General features: G+C 36.7%; 1 protein-coding gene across 1 annotated transcript in view; it reads right to left on the bottom strand.

Annotated features, from left to right (window-relative positions):
- Positions 1-360: 360 nt before the first annotated feature.
- Il1rapl2 (interleukin 1 receptor accessory protein like 2) overlaps positions 361-21,992 on the bottom strand; it is a 1,226,021-nt gene continuing 1,204,389 nt past the window's right edge. The window contains exons 9-11 of the mRNA XM_021152978.1: positions 19,263-19,406; positions 12,759-12,929; positions 361-1,402 (exon numbers count right to left, since the gene is read on the bottom strand). Coding sequence (XP_021008637.1) covers positions 705-1,402; positions 12,759-12,929; positions 19,263-19,406 — 1,013 coding nt within the window. The 3' untranslated portion in view covers positions 361-704. The remainder of the gene's footprint in view (positions 1,403-12,758; positions 12,930-19,262; positions 19,407-21,992) is intronic.

The following is a 21,992-nucleotide window of genomic DNA, read 5'->3' as shown; positions in this document are numbered from 1 at the left end:
TTGTCTATTATATTGAAGAAGATGCAAATGTTTCCATCATTTTCTCAACAGATCTTCTTGGATAGTCTTCCAATTGGCTGCCTCGATCTGTTTTGTTCCTGTACAATTCTCAGACGCTTTCAGTTACTTTATAGAAGTTCTCTTTTCCCTTAAACCTTCATTCAGACTTTTTAAATTCAGTGAAAATTTCAAGTTTTTCTTTCTTTCTTTCTTTCTTTCTTTCTTTCTTTCTTTCTTTCTTTCTTTCTTTCTTTCTTTCTTTCTTTCTTTCCTTCCTTCCTTCCTTCCTTCCTTCCTTCCTTCCTTCCTTCCTTCCTTCCTTCTGTGTGTCTGTCTGTCTGTCTTTCTTTCTCTTATTATTTTTTATGAAAAATACTGTTTAAATGCTAAGTATGGGCAGTCCATATGGTGCCATAAAACCTACTTGAAAAGGACACAATTCAATTTTTTTCCAGAAAAAAAAAAAATCAAATCTGTACATTGTGACAAGGTGCCACACTACAAAAGCAAGACCTTTTATTCCCCTACTATTCTATAAATGTAAATAAAAAATATTTAAGTACAAACATGATTGTTGTGCCTTTTTCTTCACATTTTCAGCACCTCAATGTTCTTAGGTGTAATTTATTCTCACTGTAGCCGAAATTTTATATTCTCATATAGCTGTTCTGAGGAGTTGAGATTTTTTGTTTGTTTGTTTTCTGCTACCAAATATCACTGGTGAAGCTAAGCTCTTTGGATGTTAATGGCAGTAGGGGATTGTTCCGTGAAAATTCCTCAGTCTCTTTTAAGGAGTTATTAAGGGGTAGCTGTCCATTGAGTAGTGTCAGTGGTAAGTTACAGTAAGTGTGGTGGTTGCCTAAGGAGGGTACTGACAGGGTGTTGGCTGGCATCTCGTGTTGGTATCCTCTGCAACAGTGCCTCATTTGCATCGAATCTGAATGATGGAACTCAGGGAGATCAGCTTGCGATGGCACCATTGTGGCTGAGGTACTCGTCATGGCAATTGAAGGTATAGGCTGAAGTTCTCCAAAAAGCCCCTGCTCGGCAGAGTCTAGAACATGGCAGTGGGATAGCATTTCTTTTTTCTTGATGGGCATTTCATACACTAAGTGCTTCCAAAACTTAGAATTTAGTTTGCTGCTTTTGGGTCCCTTCCACTTGATCAGTGACAGAAGTTTGATGTTGTGCTTTAGTGATTCCACTTCCTGGCAATTCACCTTCCCTTTTAATTCTGTACACTCAATCAAAATCACTTTGATTTCTCCACTGACTAGCATGTTATGGAGTCTGCTTTCCAGTTCGAAAATACTCCATCCCCGTCTGAGAATATAGTCTGGAGTTAGCACGATAATAAGTCGTCTGCTTTGCTCAACACATCTTGTGAGATCTTCAATATATGCTATAAATCACAGAAAGAGAGAAAGAGTAAAACAAAGACATTGTCTTTAAAGCATTAGGCTTGCATTCTAGACCCAGGCTTTAAGTAAAGTCCATTATAGTTTCTCTTTTGTATTGCATACTCAAAAAAGAAAAACCATTTCTGCAACAGTTAAGAAATTATAAACACCTGGGTAAATCCTTTTCGTAGCCTTATCATTACTTACAGTGTACTGATGACACACACTTTTGCTTCTTCAGAGTTCAGGTGTAGTTCAGCACTTTTGGTTTATTTAATCCCTCAACTCAAGGCAAACTTCCACAATAGTTAGTACTCTTAAGTGAACAAGTCATTAACCAGTTGATGAGAGGTGAAAAGAAACCGTTTAACAAATAGTTATTTTTCTCTTGATTTTGGTGTGCTTCTTCTTTTCTTTCTGGGTTTTCTCTTTATAATTTTTAGCAAAAAATAATAATGGTGCACACGACCCCTATTTCAACTGCTAAATATTATGGAAGCTATGTGTGTGTTACCAACATGAGAGGTTGTGAGAAAGATGGTTGGTGATCTCTTTTAGAATCATGGTTCCCTGCTGTATCAGAATACCTTTTGCCATTTGCAACATTGGGACTAACATTGGCCTTCAAACCAATAGATAGGGAAGTGATTGGTGTTCATGAGCTAAGTAGGAACATTCTACTGCTTTAAGAATGAAGAATGGAGATTGGAATTAGCAGTAGAGGGGGAAGAAGGCTAGATACTTAGAAATTACTTTGTATTGTAACTCAGAAAGTGAGGTGACTATGTTATGGCTTTCTTCATGATAGGACACGACTCAATTACCTCTAGGTTTGTTTATCCCATACATTAATCCTTCAGAAATCCCACTTCTCACAGTCTCATCTGCCATAAAGTAAAGCCTATACACACGTGCGTTGTTAACAAATGGAGACTCGGACACAGGCGCTGCATCAGAAAGCAGTGTTTACTAAGCAGAGCTCAGGGCCCTGTCTAATGTACTAATGTTTTAGCAGAAGCAGTGCTTACAGAAGCATAGCAACAGTTGTCACCTCGAATCTGGCCCAGGTTACTGATTGCTTTTGAACGGTCACATTCGGCACATAGCATGGGGGACATCAAACAGCTTGGTACAAGCCATTTGAAAAGAGAAACTTATTCCACAGATGCACATTTTTCAGATGACCTTCTTTTTTCCAGGATCATATTTTCACCACTTGGCAGCGGGAAAGCTTTCAAAAGCAACAATGAGCAACATTTCTATGCACTCCGCTGATAAACAACAGCAGCAGCAACAACAAAATAAACCTTCAAAAATACATGAAATTGCCCATTTAACGATTTCTTGTTAATTATTTTTAAAAGATTAATAATTATTTAATTATCTTAATAAATCTATTTCAGTATGTTCTCATGCAGTAGGTACATTTGACAGTATGTTAGAGGATGAGGCTACCCACTAAGTTGGGATGCAACTTCTCAATAATTTTTAGTGTTATCCTTTAGAGATTATCTATTCACAAGGAAAAGTTGGCAATGTAATTGCCAAAACCACTACATCCAGGGCAGTGGGAAGATTTGTCACTGAGAGGTTTGATGAAACAAAATGGAAGGAAAGGTGGAAAGTTTCACTAGAGTGGAAAGGCACTGTCCCAATGTATCAACAGCTCTGACTCTTTATTTTCTTCCTTACTATCTGCTCCAGAAAAGAAAAGTTATGTGGGAAGCTTCATCATTAGAAGTTGGATTTGTGAGCTACAGTAAAATAAACTATCATGCATCTTTACTATGATTCTTTTCACCTTTTCTGCAAGACAAAAAATAAAACAAAACAAATCCCATGCTAAGAATCATTGGTAGTGGTGAAAAGATACACAAGGACATACTTTTATCAAGTGGAGATATTCATACATTCATTGAAAATTTGTAGAAATGTTTGGTATAATTTCTTCTCCAAGACTCAACCTCGCTAATTATCTTGTCTCCTCAAGTGCAGCTCAGTCTTTGAAAATTTAAAAAGTAGTGTACAAACATTTGTAGTAGTCACAGTAAATACACTCCCAAGATGAACACTATTTTTTTTTTATGTCAGGCTATATTCTAAAGACACTTATAGAAACAGAAATCTGGGCGGAGTTGTGGGAAGTTGGTGGATATGATCACATCTCATGTGAATTTCTTCAAGAACTAGTTAAAAAGTAATTACTTAGAGCAGGAAAAAAGATGCTTACAGACAATTGTTATGGCTGGGCCAAGTGATCGAAGAAGGGGGATAATGAACTCTGCAAAACTTCCTGTCATCTCAAGAGGAAACAGCAGTTGTCAGAAAGAAGAGACAGCAGAAGTCATAAAGATAATTTCCGTGACTCCACTTGCATGTCTCATAAAAGGCTCTCAAGTGCCCAGTCATATTTTTTTAAAGCAAACTCTATATCTATATATTTAGGTATAAAGATACATTACAAGTCAATCAGCAAATGATTTAATTGATCTATCATAGACTTTTGCTTTGATGGTCTCTTTCTGGGATGGGAAATAAAGGAAGAGGGTACAATATTTTTCCCATTAATATAATTTTCCCTGTTCACATATCTATTATGTTTTCCCTTTTAACAGCTAAGCAGAATGCATTTAGAGATTTAGGGGCATCTTGGAAACTTTTGCCCCCAGAAGAAATTTCTTAGGACAGTTCACACTCTGCTCAGCTGCACAGGGTGTGGGTGTTGAAGGGAGTCTTGGAGAGAGGGAGTGCTCCCAGTCTCCGGCATACTACATTGGCTCTGCTTATCCTGGCAAAGCCTAGTGGAGAGTTGAGGCAAGCATCCAGATAATTCGGGCTGAAAACCTGCTGTGGAAGAAAAAAAATGGAATTATCCTGGTTTGCCCTATATATACATTAATCATATGCACTGGAGTTAGACAGTACATCAAAATTTTCCCTGAGTAGAAATAGCCCAAGTGTCCCAAAGAAAACACAAGTCGTTTGCTTGGACCTTGAATTCTGTGTTCCATTTCATTTGGTGAAAAAGCAAGTGGAAGTTTTCAGATGTGAAGCCCACATTTCACTTCTTGGGATGGTGATCAGTGGCTGGGCAGCAACCTCAGTGTTTGAAAGCAGCTGGGGAGGTGCCGCTAAGAGCTGCCTGGCTCTGTGGAAAAGAAGGCGAGCCTGTGCTCTTGCTCTCACAGTCTGGCTCAATCTGTGTTTTTCTCCCTTCTCTCTCTCTCATTTACCTCTTTCAACCACTTGCTTTGCCTTTCTTCTTCGTTTCTGCTTTTTCTAGCTTTTCCTTTTAAGCTCCGAGTTTTCCTTCTTTCTTTAATTTGTTTTCACTGCTTTCCGGTTCGTTCATTTCTTTCTTGCCCCTCCCCCCTCTTCCTCTTGGTTCCCCTTTTCCTTTTAGCCTTTCTCTTTTCCCTTAGGAAAAAAACCCAAGAATCTAATGGCCTTGCAAAAATGTATATAATGGAGAAGAAACAAAGAGCATGGTCCCAATAATTTACATGTTAGGACTTAGCCAGGGAGTCCTTGTTGACTGGCTCTACATATGAAGCAAGTGCTCAAGGTAATTCACCCCTGACCTCAGGGTGGTATATCGATATTTAATGACTGTGATTTTAAACTAGATCTTCTAAAACCCAGGGCCTGGTTTTGGGTAGCCTATGGACAGACTCATGGACAGAGAGTGACTTTTTTTTTTTTTTTTACATTTTGAAAGTGTCATTTTTTTGGATGTTGAATAAGATGAACATGATGCAAGGGGGAGCATATGTGATCCACAAATCTTAAAATATTTACTAACTTGACCTTTATAGAGAAGATTTGCCGCACCTGAATTACAGACCAGGCAGTGTGGTTAGGTTTGGAACAGTTCCAAATAAACTAAGAAGAAACAGGTATCAAGTTATAACATTGCCGGTTCAAAACACAGTCTCCAACAGGCAGTCAGGCTTGCCCTGGTAGGCTGTGGTTTTGTGGGAGACATTTTAGAAGCCTTCAGAAAATGTATTTCAAAGCTTGTTACCACAACATGATAATAAAGAAACATTTTTCAAAAAAAAATCCCCCAAATCCTCAGAACATATGAATACTCACTACATCTTACCCTGACTTGTTCACACAAATTTAGCAATGGAGTAGGGAAAAATTCCCTAAAAGATGCTTCCCCATAAACACATATAATTACCCCTTCAATAAAAGGTCACGGTGCCATGTCTTTTTGCACCTTTTGGTTTTACCTAACTTCTGATGGCAGAGAAGAGCAAAGCAGGCTGTGGTGAAAACCTCATTTCTCTCGAGAGTATGAGAACACAGAGAGAATCCAAGCACATTTGACCTATTCAAGACCTTCACAACTAGGCAAAGAAAAAAAAGGCTTCAGTGGAATTTTGATGGAGGAGCTTAAGTTAGGGTAGGAAAAAAAATCCTCATTCAATGGGCCAATGTCAAGAAGCATCTCCCTTTTCATCCAGGGATTGGCTGTTTGCAACACCTTATCAAAGACAATGCCATGTCACTAGATCCTCCTTTGGCTGTGTATATGCTGGTAACATCATTATTGGTGGAAATCAAGGAATGTGACTTTCTAAAACCGTATTAAAATTATAGTAAATTGGATTTAAAAATTCCTTTCGGGAGTTTTTTTTTTTTTTTTTGAAAGAAAACCAAAGTGCACTTATTTATAGAAGTAGGATTATATTAAAGAAAAGTGATGGGAACATCAATTATGCTTGTTTTTAATAAAGCAAAGGGCATAATGAAAGGGGAAACACAAACAAAATAGAAACAGAAAGAATAGCAGTCCTAATTAACTGCATCTAGAGGAATATGTATGGCTTTGAAGACTTCAGTATCCTTTGCACTTCAAGGCTTTGGGATGGCTGTAGATGGAGAGAGATAATAAAACTCCATATTAGCAGAGTCTTCCGTGGTCAACCTTCTGAGTACTGACCTTATGACTTTGCAAACTGATTAATTAGGTATTGTAATTTTGTTTGTATTTGTACTTTCAGTTATATTGAAGTTATTATCCGAGTATATGGCATATTTTTTAAGTTAAAAAAATCAAATATATAGGGTCTAGGCATAGAATAATTTGGTACTCTGCCAGATTTAAAAGACAGGATTTGGGTATGCTTAAAGTCATAATTAGGTACACCTATTACACCAAGGTATATCATTAGAGTGAGATGGGATGCATCAAGCCATATAATACTGCATCAGTTTTTGGTGAACATTAGTTAACTGATGAACATCAAAAAGGATCTATAAAAATACAGGTTAATACATCAAGTTAGAAATCTGTATGTTTCCTATATAACAAAGAAACATATTTTCACACCTATATTCTTATGATGGAAAACAATTTCAGACCCTTGTCATACCAAGAGGCTTCTAGGGAGATAATTTTTATTACCGTTTAGTTGAAGGTATTATTTGGATTTGAGATGGTTGTAAGAAATACTACCAGAATTGTCATACAGGTTGACTGTACATTGACTGATGTGAAAGCTTTGGCATCTTGAGTCCCCTTTGACAGTTGTAGGATTCTGTCCTTTATTCCTACAGAGACAGATTGTACCATCTTCCTGGGACCAGGTGCATGTGTATAATACTATAGACACTTGTGCTTCCCATGTGTGATACTATGTGCCCTACAAAAGCTTCCCCTTTCCCTACATTTCTCAAGTCCTTAAGTAGATAGCAGGGTTGCATTTCTGCAGCAGGAAGTTCATTCTTGACTGACAAGTGTAAGAATCGCATGAAATATGATTAGTGGGAAGATTGACACTTAACTTAGATTTTACTGCGAGCTTCTGTGTTGAGGGAAACTTTATTTTCTTACATGTCTGAATTTGGTGGCCTTATTTCTGGTAGCAAGTTCTTCGAGTTCTTCAGACATGCTTTTGTATTTCACCCGTGGGAATGGTCTCTACATCCTGTTGTCTTTCACCTTTTCACATTTGAAGACAACTTAGAGAAAGATAAAGTGGAGCGTAACAGGCCTGCAGAATGCTCATGTTCTGTCTTCCTTCCCCCCTCTTCTCTGAGAACTTAACAGTCCTAGAAACATGCATATGTAACTAATTCACGATAGTGTCACCTTACTGACTCTGGAACAAAGCTATTACTGCTTATGGAGATTTTTTTGTTTTGTTTTGTTTTGTTTTCCTTAAGTGCCAAGACTTTATCCTGCTCATTTGATTTAAAACATGTCTGTGCTTTAAACTCTTCATTTGCTGATTAAAATCCTGTACAATGGATTCTAACCTCTACCTCAAATGTTGATGAGAAAACTAGTCCATTTAACCTTAGCAAAATTTGAGATGATTAGAATACAATTTCTGCTCTTGATTGTCTCTAGCATGAAGGAAATTGTCAAGACACCTAATTTTACTCCAGGAGAGTAAATTTCAAACAATGTTTTAAATTTCATTGGTTGTACATGTCACCTCTGCCTCACACTTTTTAGGTCACAGACATTAGATTGCCTGGAAAGGGATTTTATTACTCCCCAAAGACAACTTGCTTGAATTGTGTCCAATATGTTCAGCGATTCTAGGGACCATTGGCAGTGACTACTTACAGGGCCGTTGTACAAAAATATTTTTGCATGCCTCACTTCAGAAGTCACTAGGGATCACCTGACAGCTGATGGATTCTCTAGTCATTTGTCATTTCATTGTCAGAACTATTACATGGCCAGTCCTAGTCATTAAAAGCCTGAAGATTAGGAAAGGGTAACACATACATGAAAGAAGAGTAACATTTCCTGTGAAATTCATGAAAAAGAGCTAGGATTCCTGCGTAAGAGAACTTCACAGAAATGTGGGCATGAAAACAAGTAAAAAAAAAAAAAAGACATCTGAGGTCGAATTTAGAGATAAACTCAAGGGGCATGTTCAGTCATATGCATAATAATCTTTCCCTCACTCGTGTCTTTCTCTGCCATAATCATGCATAAATAGCTCGTGTAGAGATCTTCCAAATCTTTCTATACATAAAAGGGGGAAATTGAGCTTGTGCCTATGAAGAATTTTCTTTCTTCTTTAAGGTGCCACTCACACAATTATAGTTTTGTTCAAAGCTACTTCTAGAATCAGCTTGAGACATAACTCTTATAAATATTGTACATAAATTTTTAAGGAACTCATTTTTTGTCTTTTAAAGATAAATAAGGACTGTAGGATAGATTCTTCCATTTTATTTCTTTGTCTTAGAATGGTCTTGTCCTTTTCTAACCAGCAGACTTCAGTCTGATTCCATAACTTTTTATACTTTTATGCTTCATATTATGTGCAGAAACTCTGAGAGAAGATGGGTCCGAAAGGCTAAATGGTCCTCATCCAAAAATGTCCTCAATTTCAAGATCTCAGTTGCACAGCTGGGTTTTGTTGGTCACATGTCAGCTTCAGAGCACATCTGTTCATTCCTCAAGGATCCACTAGGCCCCATGAACACAATGTGCTCTGTGTAGGGTACTTTACACCACAAAACTCAGCAGCTGCAAGGGTGAGAAAATCTCTACTTCTCTAGCTTGTGTCTTTAGGCAGTTTGAGTAGGGTGTTTTCTATCTGGCTTTCTTTTGGTTGCTTGTCACTTCTGACATACAGATGCTTGTTGGCAACAAAGTTGCTTTCACTGTTCTAGGGACAGATGTTTCTAGTCTGGGAAGAAATAGACCAAACTTACTGGAAAGTACAAATTCTTGCCACATTTAGGCACCTAACCTGAGAAAACATAAAGAAGATCTTGGCCACTGGTTCAAGAATGGAAACATAGTTATTGCCAGGAAAATAATGTCCCAAATCTGAAGACCTGGTCTCAGCATTTAGGGAAAATGTTTGTTTCAAGTATTCTCATTTCTACGGTTCATAGCAGCCACACAACAACGATTTCTCAAAAGGCATGTGGTAAAAGAATATAGACAACACCGATTCATCTGGAAGATCAACATCTTTAAATCTGAGCTTTCTGAGAATTCTTAATGGGGAAAAAGGGAGAGAAGGGGAGGGAGAGAGAACAAGAGAGACTGAGACTGAGATTCATGCACTGTAAAAATTCTGCAGAAATATTTTGAGTTGATGGGCTTTTGTGGGGTACTGTGGGAAAGGCAGAGAACAATGACTGAACATACATGAAAGATAGAAACATTTGATTCATAAAGAGTTATTGTAGATTAAGAAGGATCGTATCAAGTTTGCATTTATAGTCCTCAAAGGCCTTGTTGCTACTTTTGAAGAAAGGAATAGTCTTAGGTCAACATGCATTAAATGAGATATAAGGGACAAAAGCAGCTTACAATATTGTAACTAGGTTTCCCTCCCCCTACAGGAATGCGTCTCTATTTATATAGCATAACCTGTTAAATCTGTACCAATGGCTGCAAATTCAGACCACAGAGGCTTCTTTAATAACATGCATACACCAAGTCCAAAATGTTCTACTCTGTCATTCATGTGTAAATCAAGTATATTATTCATATACTTCATCGACTTCCTGAATGCGTGCTAAAAATGCCAAGGAAAAACTCGTTAATCGTGACATGGTGACTGCTCAGCTAGCACCAAAATGTTGATGGAAAAGAAAAATTATCAAAGAGCCTTTTAAAGAACTGCTGCAGGTTATACTCGCAAATCGGCATTCAGAGAACATGAATTCCCTAGTTCAGGAAGGAAGGATTAAAAGCAAACACCCTCCAGTGGTTGCATCTAAAAGTTGCATAGTTTTTCAAATGGCTGGCAGTGAAAAAGAAATTTCCTCTGTTCCATCTACCCTGTACCATCTACCCTGGGTCATGTCTCCAGCCATTCTGATGACTGAAATCTCAAAAATTATGAAAATGATAGTCTATGGACTATCAACTCGCTGCTGCATTTGATGTGTAATCCTCTGAACATAAGCCCCTAGAGCTGAGTTCTGAGGCATTACAGACATTTCCAGTGCCAACAGCACCCACGTCCTAGATGGAACACCCGGATACATTCAGGCTTGTAACATTGAGCACAAGAGTGACACATATTTTAGACATCTGGTTTAGTACACTAATCTGGGAGTAGCTGGCTAAGAGGGAAAGGATATGATCAAAATTTCAAATAATTAATAAACCTTTTTAAAACAAAAAATCAAAAAGTAAAGTTCTTGTTTCATTTCATTTCTTTTCTTTTCTTCTCTTCTCTTTTCTTGTTTTTTCTTTTTCTTCTCTTAACCTAACACTGCTGAAACAAAATCAATAGTTATGAGGCACCCGATCACTTTAATCTTAATATTATCTCATAATCACAATACTATTATGAAGATAAATGAAATACACTGTATTATTCAAGGGACTTATAATGATATTGGTAATATAAAACTAAATGGAGAGCTACCGAAAGTTATAAGACCAAAAAAATATAATAGCATTGGTCTAAAGGTCAAAAGTATATATCCAGCATGAACTGAGGGCTGGAGAGATTATTATTATTAACGGATATGGAAAATAATCAAGAGTCTTCAAAGGCACATAAGGCAAATGTGAACAAAAACAGTGCAGGAGCACACAATACATATCGTAGGCATAACTTGGATAGAGTGGAGACTTTGAGTACAGGTAATGGTAGGTAGCAAATAAAATGGTCGGTGAGAGAAAAATGCAGGTGAGCAGCCAATTACAAATGAGTTTAGGGAAGGCTTGTGCATTCTATCCTGATGGAAATAGTTAAAAAAAAAAAATCAAAGTTTGTCAAACACTGCTTTGACACTTTTGGGGAATGTGCACATATTAATGGATTATGTGGAACAGTGAAAGTAAAAGGAAATAGAAATATAATTACTACTGTTGGAATACTAAAATTAGTGTCTAAGCTATCACAGTCGAAGTGAGAATGAAACAAACACAAGGGACATGATTTGGGAGAAAGACATTGAGGCATAAAAATGACTCTGTGGCATTAGGATATTTCTTTGGCACTCGATTGCTATAGAATTGCAATTCAAGTCATGAAATCACAACAAATGAATAGAGATACCATGGGGAGAATGAACTGGGAGACATTTTAACTGAGAAAGGAAATGGGCTTGTGTATATTGTTTTCTTTTGATCACGCAATGTGCACTAAATGTACATACTAATAAATGCACTCAAGAAAAAAAGGGAAATAATCAAAACACAGTTGGTTCCTGCTTGTCTCTTGTTAGCTTAATGAGCACAATGAACTGATGGTGATTTGAATAAATATGATTGAGGAATGGCATGGTCTAGTAGAGTGAAGTTGATCGTCTATTTCTAGCTCTGTTTTTGACAGCCATGCCATCTCAGGCTTCTTTGAGCCCTTGTTTCCTCATCTGGAAGATCAGCACATAAACATTCTCTCTCTCTCTCTCTCTCTCTCTCTCTCTCTCTCTCTCCCTCCCTCTCTCTCTCTCTCTCATTCACACACACACACAAAGATAAATTTGAAATGTGATAACATATGTGAAATTATCTTAAATGCCACCACGTCTAAAGAGAAAGCTTTTTATTTTGTAAACATCATATTGTATAAATTAGCATTTTAAGAATTTTAACAGACACACATTCAAATATGTTATAGTCCCTTGATTTTTCCCTCAATATTATTTTTAAAAGCTCTTTGAGGGCAGGGATAATCTCTTAGGCATCGGTTCTCCTTATATTTTACCGTGTATGTGTTCTGAACAAAGCACATGTTTTGTTTTGTTTTTTGTTTTTTGTTTTTTTAACAAGAACAAAGCATTCATTTTTACTCGAAACTGGATTTACTCTGCAAGCTCAAGGGTAGCTTTCAATATGTAACATTACTGAAAAGTAGCATTCAAACCTACAGTGTCTGGCACATCTTAAAATTTATTTAAATACTAAATACATACAGAAAATACTGCTCCCAGTGGCGTCATAGACCTTTAAAAGTGGATTTTTCCATAAGACTGTGAATGAGTGACAAGGCAGAGTGAATAACAAGGATGAAAGGCAAAGATTCAAAGTTATTAGTGACATTTATTGTAGTTATAAGTAGAAACACAATGATAGTAGTCCAGCTTTGGAACTGCAGTACACTGAAGCAACTTTTGCTGAAGTTTACAATTTGTTTTTAAATGAAGTGTCATTATTATCTCAAAAATTAAAGCAATATAATAAATACCACACTAATGGTATAACTTCTATAAACAGACTTAAGTTATAAAGCTTCAGATGCTCTAAAGTCACAACATACACAGGAGCAATTTGAATTTGAGGGGAAAAAATCCATCTACTACGAGAAACAATTTTCTAAACTGTTGGCTTTGAGGCATGCTTGCTTCCATAGAAGTTGCTAAAAGAAATGGAACGTTTTAAATACAAAATGCAAAGTTACTTACTTCCACTTGGAATCAGATCCCTTTCTGGGATGAAGAGTTTATATCCATAGTGTTTTTCTAAGACATCCGGCAGTATTTCAAGAGCAAATTGCTCTTCCTCAGTATTGTCACAGTCCAAAGTATCTTGATCCACTTTTGTGTAAGAGAGATACGCATCATATTCCTTGTTGTCTTAAAGAGCAACAGTATCAACAATAAAAAAGTGTTAGAAGGTTTCCTTTGAATATTATTTGATGTCTATGATAATTAACGAGCAGAAATAAACATTGAAATTAGTGACTAACTTTTTAACTTTAACTTTAATAATTGGAAAAAGAATTCATGTGTTGTTATAGGTAATGTTGTCAATTTAAACAAAAGTATTTCACATGAAATGAACTAAAACAATTATGAACTGGGCTCCTTACAGTCAGGACAGAAGAGAACAAAGATTTATTATTCGTGCCTTTTGGTGAGGCTCTGCATTTGTGATATTCAATGATGTCTGTAACTGATTATCTCAGTGTGTTTGAATGCAGGACTAAATAAGCCAGAGTCATGGATGTGAAGCCTTCAAGTGCCTCATGTGCCAGTTGGTTTGGCTGTGCCACTTAGTCACAGACCATACCTCGTTTGCACAAATATGTGCATGAGATCCAAAAGGGGCTGGGCCCTAAACTGTGGAAGATTGAAGTAATCCAGCTTCACTCCTAGAGACTGTACTTAGCATATGCCATACATCCAGTTGGTTAGTGTCATCATCTTCATATACAAAAAGCAGTTCATTACCAAATAGCAGAAACAGCAGCTGGGTTTTATACAAATGTATTGCCTGTTAGTGCTGTTCAGCCAAGTAATTTGACACAACTTCCCAAAGAAGCCTTTGTTTCAAAATATCCCTCCTTCCAATATGGCCACAGTAGGTTGTCTCTTCACATGTTTAGTCATGGAGTTAACTGTACCTTTTAAGCTTACTTTAGCCTCTTTTGCTATATTGGCTCAGAGCCAGTCTGTCTAAAGTACAATTGTGTAAGTATATGTGCATTTTAACACAAAACAACAGAGCTATCTATTGAGTTAGTCCTTATATATTTTAGTAGGAACTGATCAGAAAAGTTGTTGTATGCTCAAAATTCTCTTATGCAAAGAACTTTTTAAAAGTTAGCTCAGTAAGCATAAGGCCAAGATTAACTAATAATGCTTACTAAGAACAGTTTCTTGAAAACATTGATTTTTGAAAGACTGGTAAGCATTTATTTCTAAAAGACATCAATATTTTCCACTAAACATATCTGATTAGAATGTAACGTAAGATTTTTTTTTTTGAGACAGGGTTTCTCTGTGTAGCCCAGCTGTCCTGGAACTCACTCTGTAGACCAGGCTGGCCTCGAACTCAGAGATCCGCCTGCCTCTGCCTCCCAAGTGCTGGGATTAAAGGCGTGCGCCACCACGCCCGGCCTAGAATGTAAGGTAAGATTTTATCATAAGATAGTTTATAAAATAAAATAGACATTTACTAACCTATTCCATTATTAATATTTTGGTCCTAGTGGCTGAGTGGAGGTATAAACTACAGGTATAAAGAAAGATGTACATGCCATATTGTTGGAGTAGGTAGAACTTCCTGAAACTTCTAATACAGGATTTGTGTTCCAATCTTTGTACAATTCCACCCTTTGCTACCTCCAAATGAAATGAGCTCTGGTTATTGATGTTAAGATGGTGAAGTTTAACATCAATAACCAGAACAGGAGACAAGGAGAACAGTTTAATACATTTTAGAATGACTGATAACTATAAAAGGCTTATAAACCTTGCTTAGGATTCTTGATTGTCTAGAAGCACATGAACCCCCCAAAATACTGTCCTGGATGGTTGAGAAGATCTTTTGGCTTGCAAATTGGACACATTCCATTGTTATACATAAAACTCTACTTGGAATTGAAAATGTTCTTCAGCAATGCTAATGTAAGAACCTCCTGGAAATGCTCGCACCTCTGCCCTTGCTCCAATCAAGCACAGGATGCACCTGCAGGCCCCTGACTTTCTCGAGCTATAATTACTCACCTGGGACTCAAAGCTGCCGATGATGCACAGCTGGAAGAATAAAACAGTCCAAAGGACAAAACGCTCTATTCCTATGAGCGGGATATATTTTACTGTTCTTGGTAGATAGTATTGCTGCCTCAAACTCCCTTGTCAGACCAGACCTTCATTTCCCATCTCACAAACCTACCTAAACTGAACCACATCTTACTATATTCATCAGTGATTTGTTGAGCTTCTACTGTGTGCTTAGCCATCATTAGTGAGAACCTGACTCTATCAATCACCTACCTTATGAGAACTTTTAGAACCTTAGCCCATTGCTTGTTCAGACTATGGTGATTTACTTTCTGATCATGCTGAAACTCAACATATATCTGGTACTAACTCTACTTGCTTTACTCTGCTCTAGTGTTACAGCTCTATACATACATGCTCACCTAGTAAACGATCTCTCTATTTTGATACACTGAAGCAGTTATAACAAAGAATATTTATGGTTTTTTTTGGAATGTTAATGTTTGAATGTTGAGTTTGAATGTTGGAGAGCTGGATAATCAGTGTTACTTAGCATTCGGGAAGATGGTGCGTTGGTTTCAGTTAGGTCCCTACAAGGTGGATAAAAGGTGGCAAACTTATTCTAGCCGGCTGGAGTAGGAAAAGCACTCCCAGAGCTACCATGTCATATGTCTCAAAAACTTTAGGATGCCAGCTAGTGAGCCAGCAATGACTCAGATGCCACAGCTTTAAAAGGCACTTCAGCCTTCTGCAGAGAGCCAAGAAATTTTCATGAATAGCCACAGCTGTTGCTCACAAAGAAGGACAAGATGAATAGAGTAAAGGCATCAACATGATGCAAATAAAGTTAACAGCCAGGCTTGACAATTGTTTGAAAACCAAGAGGCAGTCCAGTGACACCATTTTTCTAGACAACACTAATGAGTCTTCAGTGCTAACTTATGCTGACGACACTTATTTGTGGAAGCAGAAAATCGATAACAGTGAAGACAAGGCGTTAGAAGAAGGGCGGCTGGCACACTGGTCACCAAAGCTATGCTCCTCCTAATGAAGACAGAAGTTGCAAAGACAACCAGACTATTTGTGGAAGAATTTTCTTGTTGTCACACCTGTCCTTCCATATTTTAAAATCTAATTTTAATTGTGCTCATCATCAGGAAGCCATTCCTGTTTGTGCAGCCCTGTTCTCCTGCAGCTCCATGGAACTCAGTTCTAAGCCCTTAGCTTCTAAAGGGAGCAAAACCCCGGAGACTTGTTGATTATTTTATAGCCAGTAAGCTAATTTATGTGCATGTGTATACAGTATCAATCTCAAGGAAAACTATAAGAGAATGGGACTCAAATACTTATTGCAAACTTCATCGGCCAAATAAATGAAGCAATCTATGATGGGTTGAAACAAAATAAATTAAAATTGGCTGGGGGGGGGTGGTCAACGCTGGCTGGACAAATTCTATTTTATAAAACAAAACCTTTTGATAAAACCTTTTATGAAATTCACACACACACAAACACTCACACACATACATGTATGTATGTTTATGTGTATATTGCTTGTCTTGAAAGCATGAAGTCCTGAGTTCAATTCCCCTAAACCCACATACAAACTATGTTCCTACTCCCAGTGGTAGTAACGTGGCAGGGGAGATGCCTCAAAGAAAATGTAGAAAGTGCCCGAGGGTTAATAAAAGAGGCTGTTCTATGATCTCCATATGTATGCTAATCTAGCACTCATACTCACCCGTGTACTAACCTACATACATAAATGCAAATGCATATACAAAATTAAAAATCTTAAAAAGAACCTGTAAATGTATGTATAATGTCACAGTCCTGGGTAGGTGTTTGTCAACTTGAGAACAATCTAGAGTCTTTTGAGAAGAGAAAACTTCAACTGAGACTATACCTCCACTAGATTGGCCTGTGGATATTATTTTTTAATTAGTAATTCATGTGGGAGACTCTAGTTCACGATGGACAGTACCATTACAGAGAAGGTGGTCCTATAAGAAAGCAGGCTCAGTGTCATGGTTTGAATATGCTTGGCTAAGGGAGTGGTACTATTTAGAGGTGTGGCCTTGATGGAGTAGGTGTGTTATTGTAGGTGTGGACCTTATCCTAACTGCCTGGAAGTCAGTCTCTACTAGCAGCCTTCAGATGAAGACTTAGAACTCTCAGCTAAACCTGCACCACGCCTGTCTAGATGCTGCCATGCTCCTATGTTGATGATAATGGACTGAACATTCAAACCTGTAAGCCGGTCCCAATTAAATGTTCTCTTTATAAGACTTGTTTTGGTGTCTGTTTACAGCAGTAAAACCCTAACTAAGACACTCAGCAAGCCACAAAGATCGAGCCGATAAGCAGCACTCCTCCATTGTCTTTGCTTCAGTTCCTTACTCCAGTTTCCTATCTTGAGCTCCTCCACTGACTTCTCTCTGTAATAGATTGGGATCTGATACTTAAAAGATGAAACCAACTCTTTTCTCCAGTTGCTCTTTGCCATGGTATTTTATCATAGCAATAGAAACCCTAACTAAAACAGTCACAATATGTATCTATGTATATTGTATGTGTGTGTGTGTGTGTATATATATATATATATATATATATATATATATACATAATCAAAGAGAAAACACAACAAAAAAGTATTCAGAAAAACTAATTTGTGTTGATGAGATATTCAAATATATGAAATAATAAAGAATTTGGTAGCATATAGGCTGACATTGGAATCATATAATGTATTTTTCAGAGAGGATATTTAAATGCATTTGCTTGAACGCTTGATGTACAAGCATTTGAATGTGAAATGGAATCTCTGCTTTTATACTTAGTATTCTTTGGGGTGGAAGAGACAAGAAGATCCCAGAAACTTAGAGGCCGGTTAAGTTAGCTGAAATGAAATGCTTCTAAGACAGTGAGAGACATCTTTAAAAAGTCAGAGAGTGATGTAAGGTGCCCTCCCCTTGCCTCATCCTGTGTATACATGGGCATGCTCAGTCACACATTCATATGCATGCACTACATATACACACAGCAAAAATCAATATTTCAGTAAACTAAACGTCTTTAAGCCCATCTTTAAAGGTGACTGAGAAGTGTGTTTTGTTTAAAAAATTAACTTACCAATGGCATTCTACCTATGTTTTCAAGATTTATAGTAGTTGGGTAGTGAAAACATTATATATATAATGATATAACATGATTTCTTATGGGTGCTGATTGAAAAAATATAGCAGTTTGACTTGGAGGGAAGGGAAGAATATGGTCAAATATACTTATTTTTAAAACTTGTTTGAGGGGTTGGGGATTTAGATCAGTGGTAGAGCACTTGCCTAGCAAGCGCAAGGCCCTGGATTCAGTCCTCAACTCTGGAAAAAAAAAGAGAGAGAAAAAAAGAAAAAAAAATTGTTTGAAATAATAAAAAATAAAATATAAAGCCAAAAAATATCAATTTTTCTTCTGAAAAAAATTAAAGCATTTCTAAATGTTCAGAGAGTAGGGCTTAGTAAAATAACCTATTGATACTTAATCTATATGATTTCTAAAAGTCATGCAGAGCAAATATACCAAATTTATAAGGTACAACTTTAGACACCTTTTCCATTGCTATGACATAATACCTGAGAAAAGTCACATGTGAAAATGTATGTTGTCTTAGTTTTATGATGGAGATAGTGTGGTGCAATTCATGGCTTGGGAAAAAGATCGCTTACCTTTTTTGGGGGGGGGGGCAAGGAAGCAGAGATCACAGATGGGAATTGATGCCTAGATAAGTTCTTTCACTAGCAATGAACTTCCTCCGGCTAGGTCATACCTCCTTTGGTTCTTACAACCGCCTAAAACAACACTACAAGCCAGGTACTGAGTATTCATACCTATAAGTTAGTGGGGGATTGCCACATATTCAAACTCTGACACACTCTAAATTTGTATCTTTCGAGTCATCTTCAGAATGGCACAAAAAATATTCAAAATATGTAGGTTCATGTACTTCGTTGAGCTGTTAAAGGAACATGTCCATACTTTAAAAACATTTTTGAGTGTTTGTTTGCTTTCTTTATGATAGCAATTGGTAAAAATGACCTCTAAGTTTTAATTTTCTAGACAAAGATAACATGTAAATTTATTCTTGTGGGATAGGATTTTCATCGTGATTGCTTGAGTCTAGATCAAGAAACATCTTGTTAAGATTTTTATTTAGAAATAATATCCAACATAGGAGGATTGTATGAATAAGATAAAATAACGCATTGTATCCTTTATCCACAGTTGTATATTCATGTTTTTCTTCACAAATACACTTTCTCTAGGTTGTTGAGATGAAGTTGTACATGTCAAAATCCTTTAACCCTAAATATTTTAGTTTCTGTTTCTTAATAATAGAAATTGACTTTACATGGTCACCCATCAATTTTGTCTATTAACTGAGTTTGGGGAAAGGAGATGGCTTACCATCAGTAGTTTCATCACCTCCAAAACGCTGTCGGTAGAAAAGCATCAGTTCTATGTTGTAGCATTTGTAGACCACCAGTAGCAGTATAAGTAGCAGGAAGATTGCTCCTAGGCCCCCTGCAAGCTCAATTTTGTATATTAAATCTGAAGTAAACAAAACAAACAAGAAGAGGTAATTAAATCAGTAACACTTTGAATTTCTCCTCGAGTCTCTATGTAGGAGACATACTAACCATTCTGGTTTTCTTTTCAGAATATCTTGTGCGTTTTCATCTTGCTATGTTAGCATGAGTCATATTTTGATAAAATTAACTATATTCTGAAACTTTGAGCAATATACCATTATAAGTAGGAAGCATATCATAAAAGAAATACTAAGATCCGAATTAATTTAGAAAATATTGCATTTTCACATACATTTAAAAATTATTTTATTATTATTTAATATCATTATTATGTTTATTTATTATTTATTATATAATAAATATATGGCATTTATTAGAAATTTTTGTTTATAAATTATAAATATTATATATTATGAATATATCATACATTATTATTATTTTATATTAGGGAACTATTAAAGTTCCTATATTTTGGATTCATGGATAATGTTTTGTTGCTTCTGTTAAAATATCTTGTTGGTTTAGTGATATTATCTTCTGTACTTCTCAGATCACAGGTTCTATTCTTCTATAGAATAACATTACAAAATTACTTTCAGAATCAAATAAAATTTAATGAGCTTGCAAGATTTAACTGTTCCATTTAACCTCAGTAGAAAATAATCTAATACACACTAAGTGGGGGAAATTAACTTATCCATTCCCCACACTTATTTGAATAAATTACTATAATATATTTGTGATATAATATACCCAGCGGAACAAAAAGTGCATGAGAAATCTAGGTTAGTCACTTAGCCTCTTTGGCCAACACCAAAGTACGCTGTACTTAAGTTTTTCCACTGAGGCATTCCTGGAACTCTGAGAGTTGGGATAATTAAATCAGCGCATAATGGAATGAGACAATAATGTCTCCCAGGCTCAGAGAACAGTGGGTTATCTGTAGCTTAATTAATGATATTAACAAATCTAGAATGATCATAAAAATAAATGGATAGTATCATGGAAATTATAAAAATTAGAACTCAAAGGATATTTTAGATTTTGAGTTTAGCATTTTCTAAAGGAGAAATGCTAAATCTGAGAGAGCCTGGGAAAGAGAAATATTTGCTGTTGAGCGACAAGAACATCAACTGGTCTCATCATAATTAAATGAAATTGCCTATAAGATTAGGTGGTCTCCATTTAATCTAATTCAGTAATTATCAAGCAAATACTCTATTACTACTAATTCAGCTTACCATGTAACTAGACACTGGCAAGGGAAATGACATTTTATTTTGCATATTAGTTGCTTCTGACTGTGGTTGGCATCAGTCAGATGCGAAGGGTAGGCCTTTTCAAATTTCTGAGTTGGCTATGACTCTTGAGAAACACAGACAACCGTTCTTTGGTAATGTTTCTTTTCTTTATGTAAGACCATTGCTTAAGAAACATAAATCATGGAGCCGGGCATGGAGGTGCATGCCTTTAATCCCAGCACTCGGGAGGCAGAGGCAGGCAGATTTCTGAGTTCGAGGCCAGCCTGGTCTACAAAGTGAGTTCCAGGACAGCCAGGGCTATACAGAGAAACCCTGTCTCGAAAAACCAAAAACAAAAACAAAAACAAAAAAAAAAAGAAAATAAAGAAACATAAGTCATGGTCAATGTAACAAAATCCATCTAGCACATTATAATTTATAAAATGTATGATTATATTATAGAATATAGATGCCCAACCTGTTATTTACTTTGTAAATATTCTTGTACACAAGAATTTTTAACCAAATCTATACATGTCAAATTTGAGACTCAGTATTTTAAATCAGTTTTCTAATGATATCTATGTAAAATTGTCTCAAATAAGATAAGAACTGTGGTCTCCTAAATTCAAATTCAAGACTCTTTTTGTTTCACCCCAGCATTATCTACTCTACACAGAAGTGATAATGGGAAGGCATCGACATGCTCTTCTATGGAAATGGTGGTATTTCCTTGGACCCTGTGACTTGTAGAGGATTTGTTTCCCATTATTTGGTTCCAAAGAACAAAGACAGACTGTAATTCCTAGTGACAATGAGGTAGGCTGGGGAGATCTCACAGGCTGCTTTGAAGAGGACACTGAAAAGTGCTGTAGTCATGGAAGGAGGGGGCTCATAGGGGTTCCACATGTGAAGGAAACTATTAAGTTTTCTAGCAAATGAAAGAACGAAGCTTTCCCAAGGAAGTCGACTTGGACACAATGCAACTGATTAAATAACTCACAGAGTGGAAATGGAAATAAAAGCAACTTTTCTCGCGTTAAGGCAAAATGAGGCATGGTGGAAAGGGGAAGAGAGGGGAGTTGCTGTGAAGGAGAAACTGCCCATAATGGACAGTCCAAGGGGACTGAGCGAGTAGGTATGGGAAGTGAGTATCTCCGCCTACCAGCTACAAGAGGAACTCAGTTTGAAATGACGGCCCTACATTTTAGGCAAAACCATAAATCCTATCACACATTTAAGTATGCCTCTTGTCTCATAAACTGGTGTCCTATGAACGACTCCCTACCTCACTCTGAGGATAAAACAAGCTTCCCTTCCATAACAAATTTATACTGGAAAACAAAAGGCACTCTTCACTTGTT

Source organism: Mus caroli, chromosome X (assembly GCF_900094665.2).
Source record: "Mus caroli chromosome X, CAROLI_EIJ_v1.1, whole genome shotgun sequence".
Lineage (NCBI taxonomy): Eukaryota > Metazoa > Chordata > Mammalia > Rodentia > Muridae > Mus > Mus caroli.
Note: the sequence above shows the minus strand (reverse complement) of the source record. Positions and strands in the feature narration are given on the sequence as shown.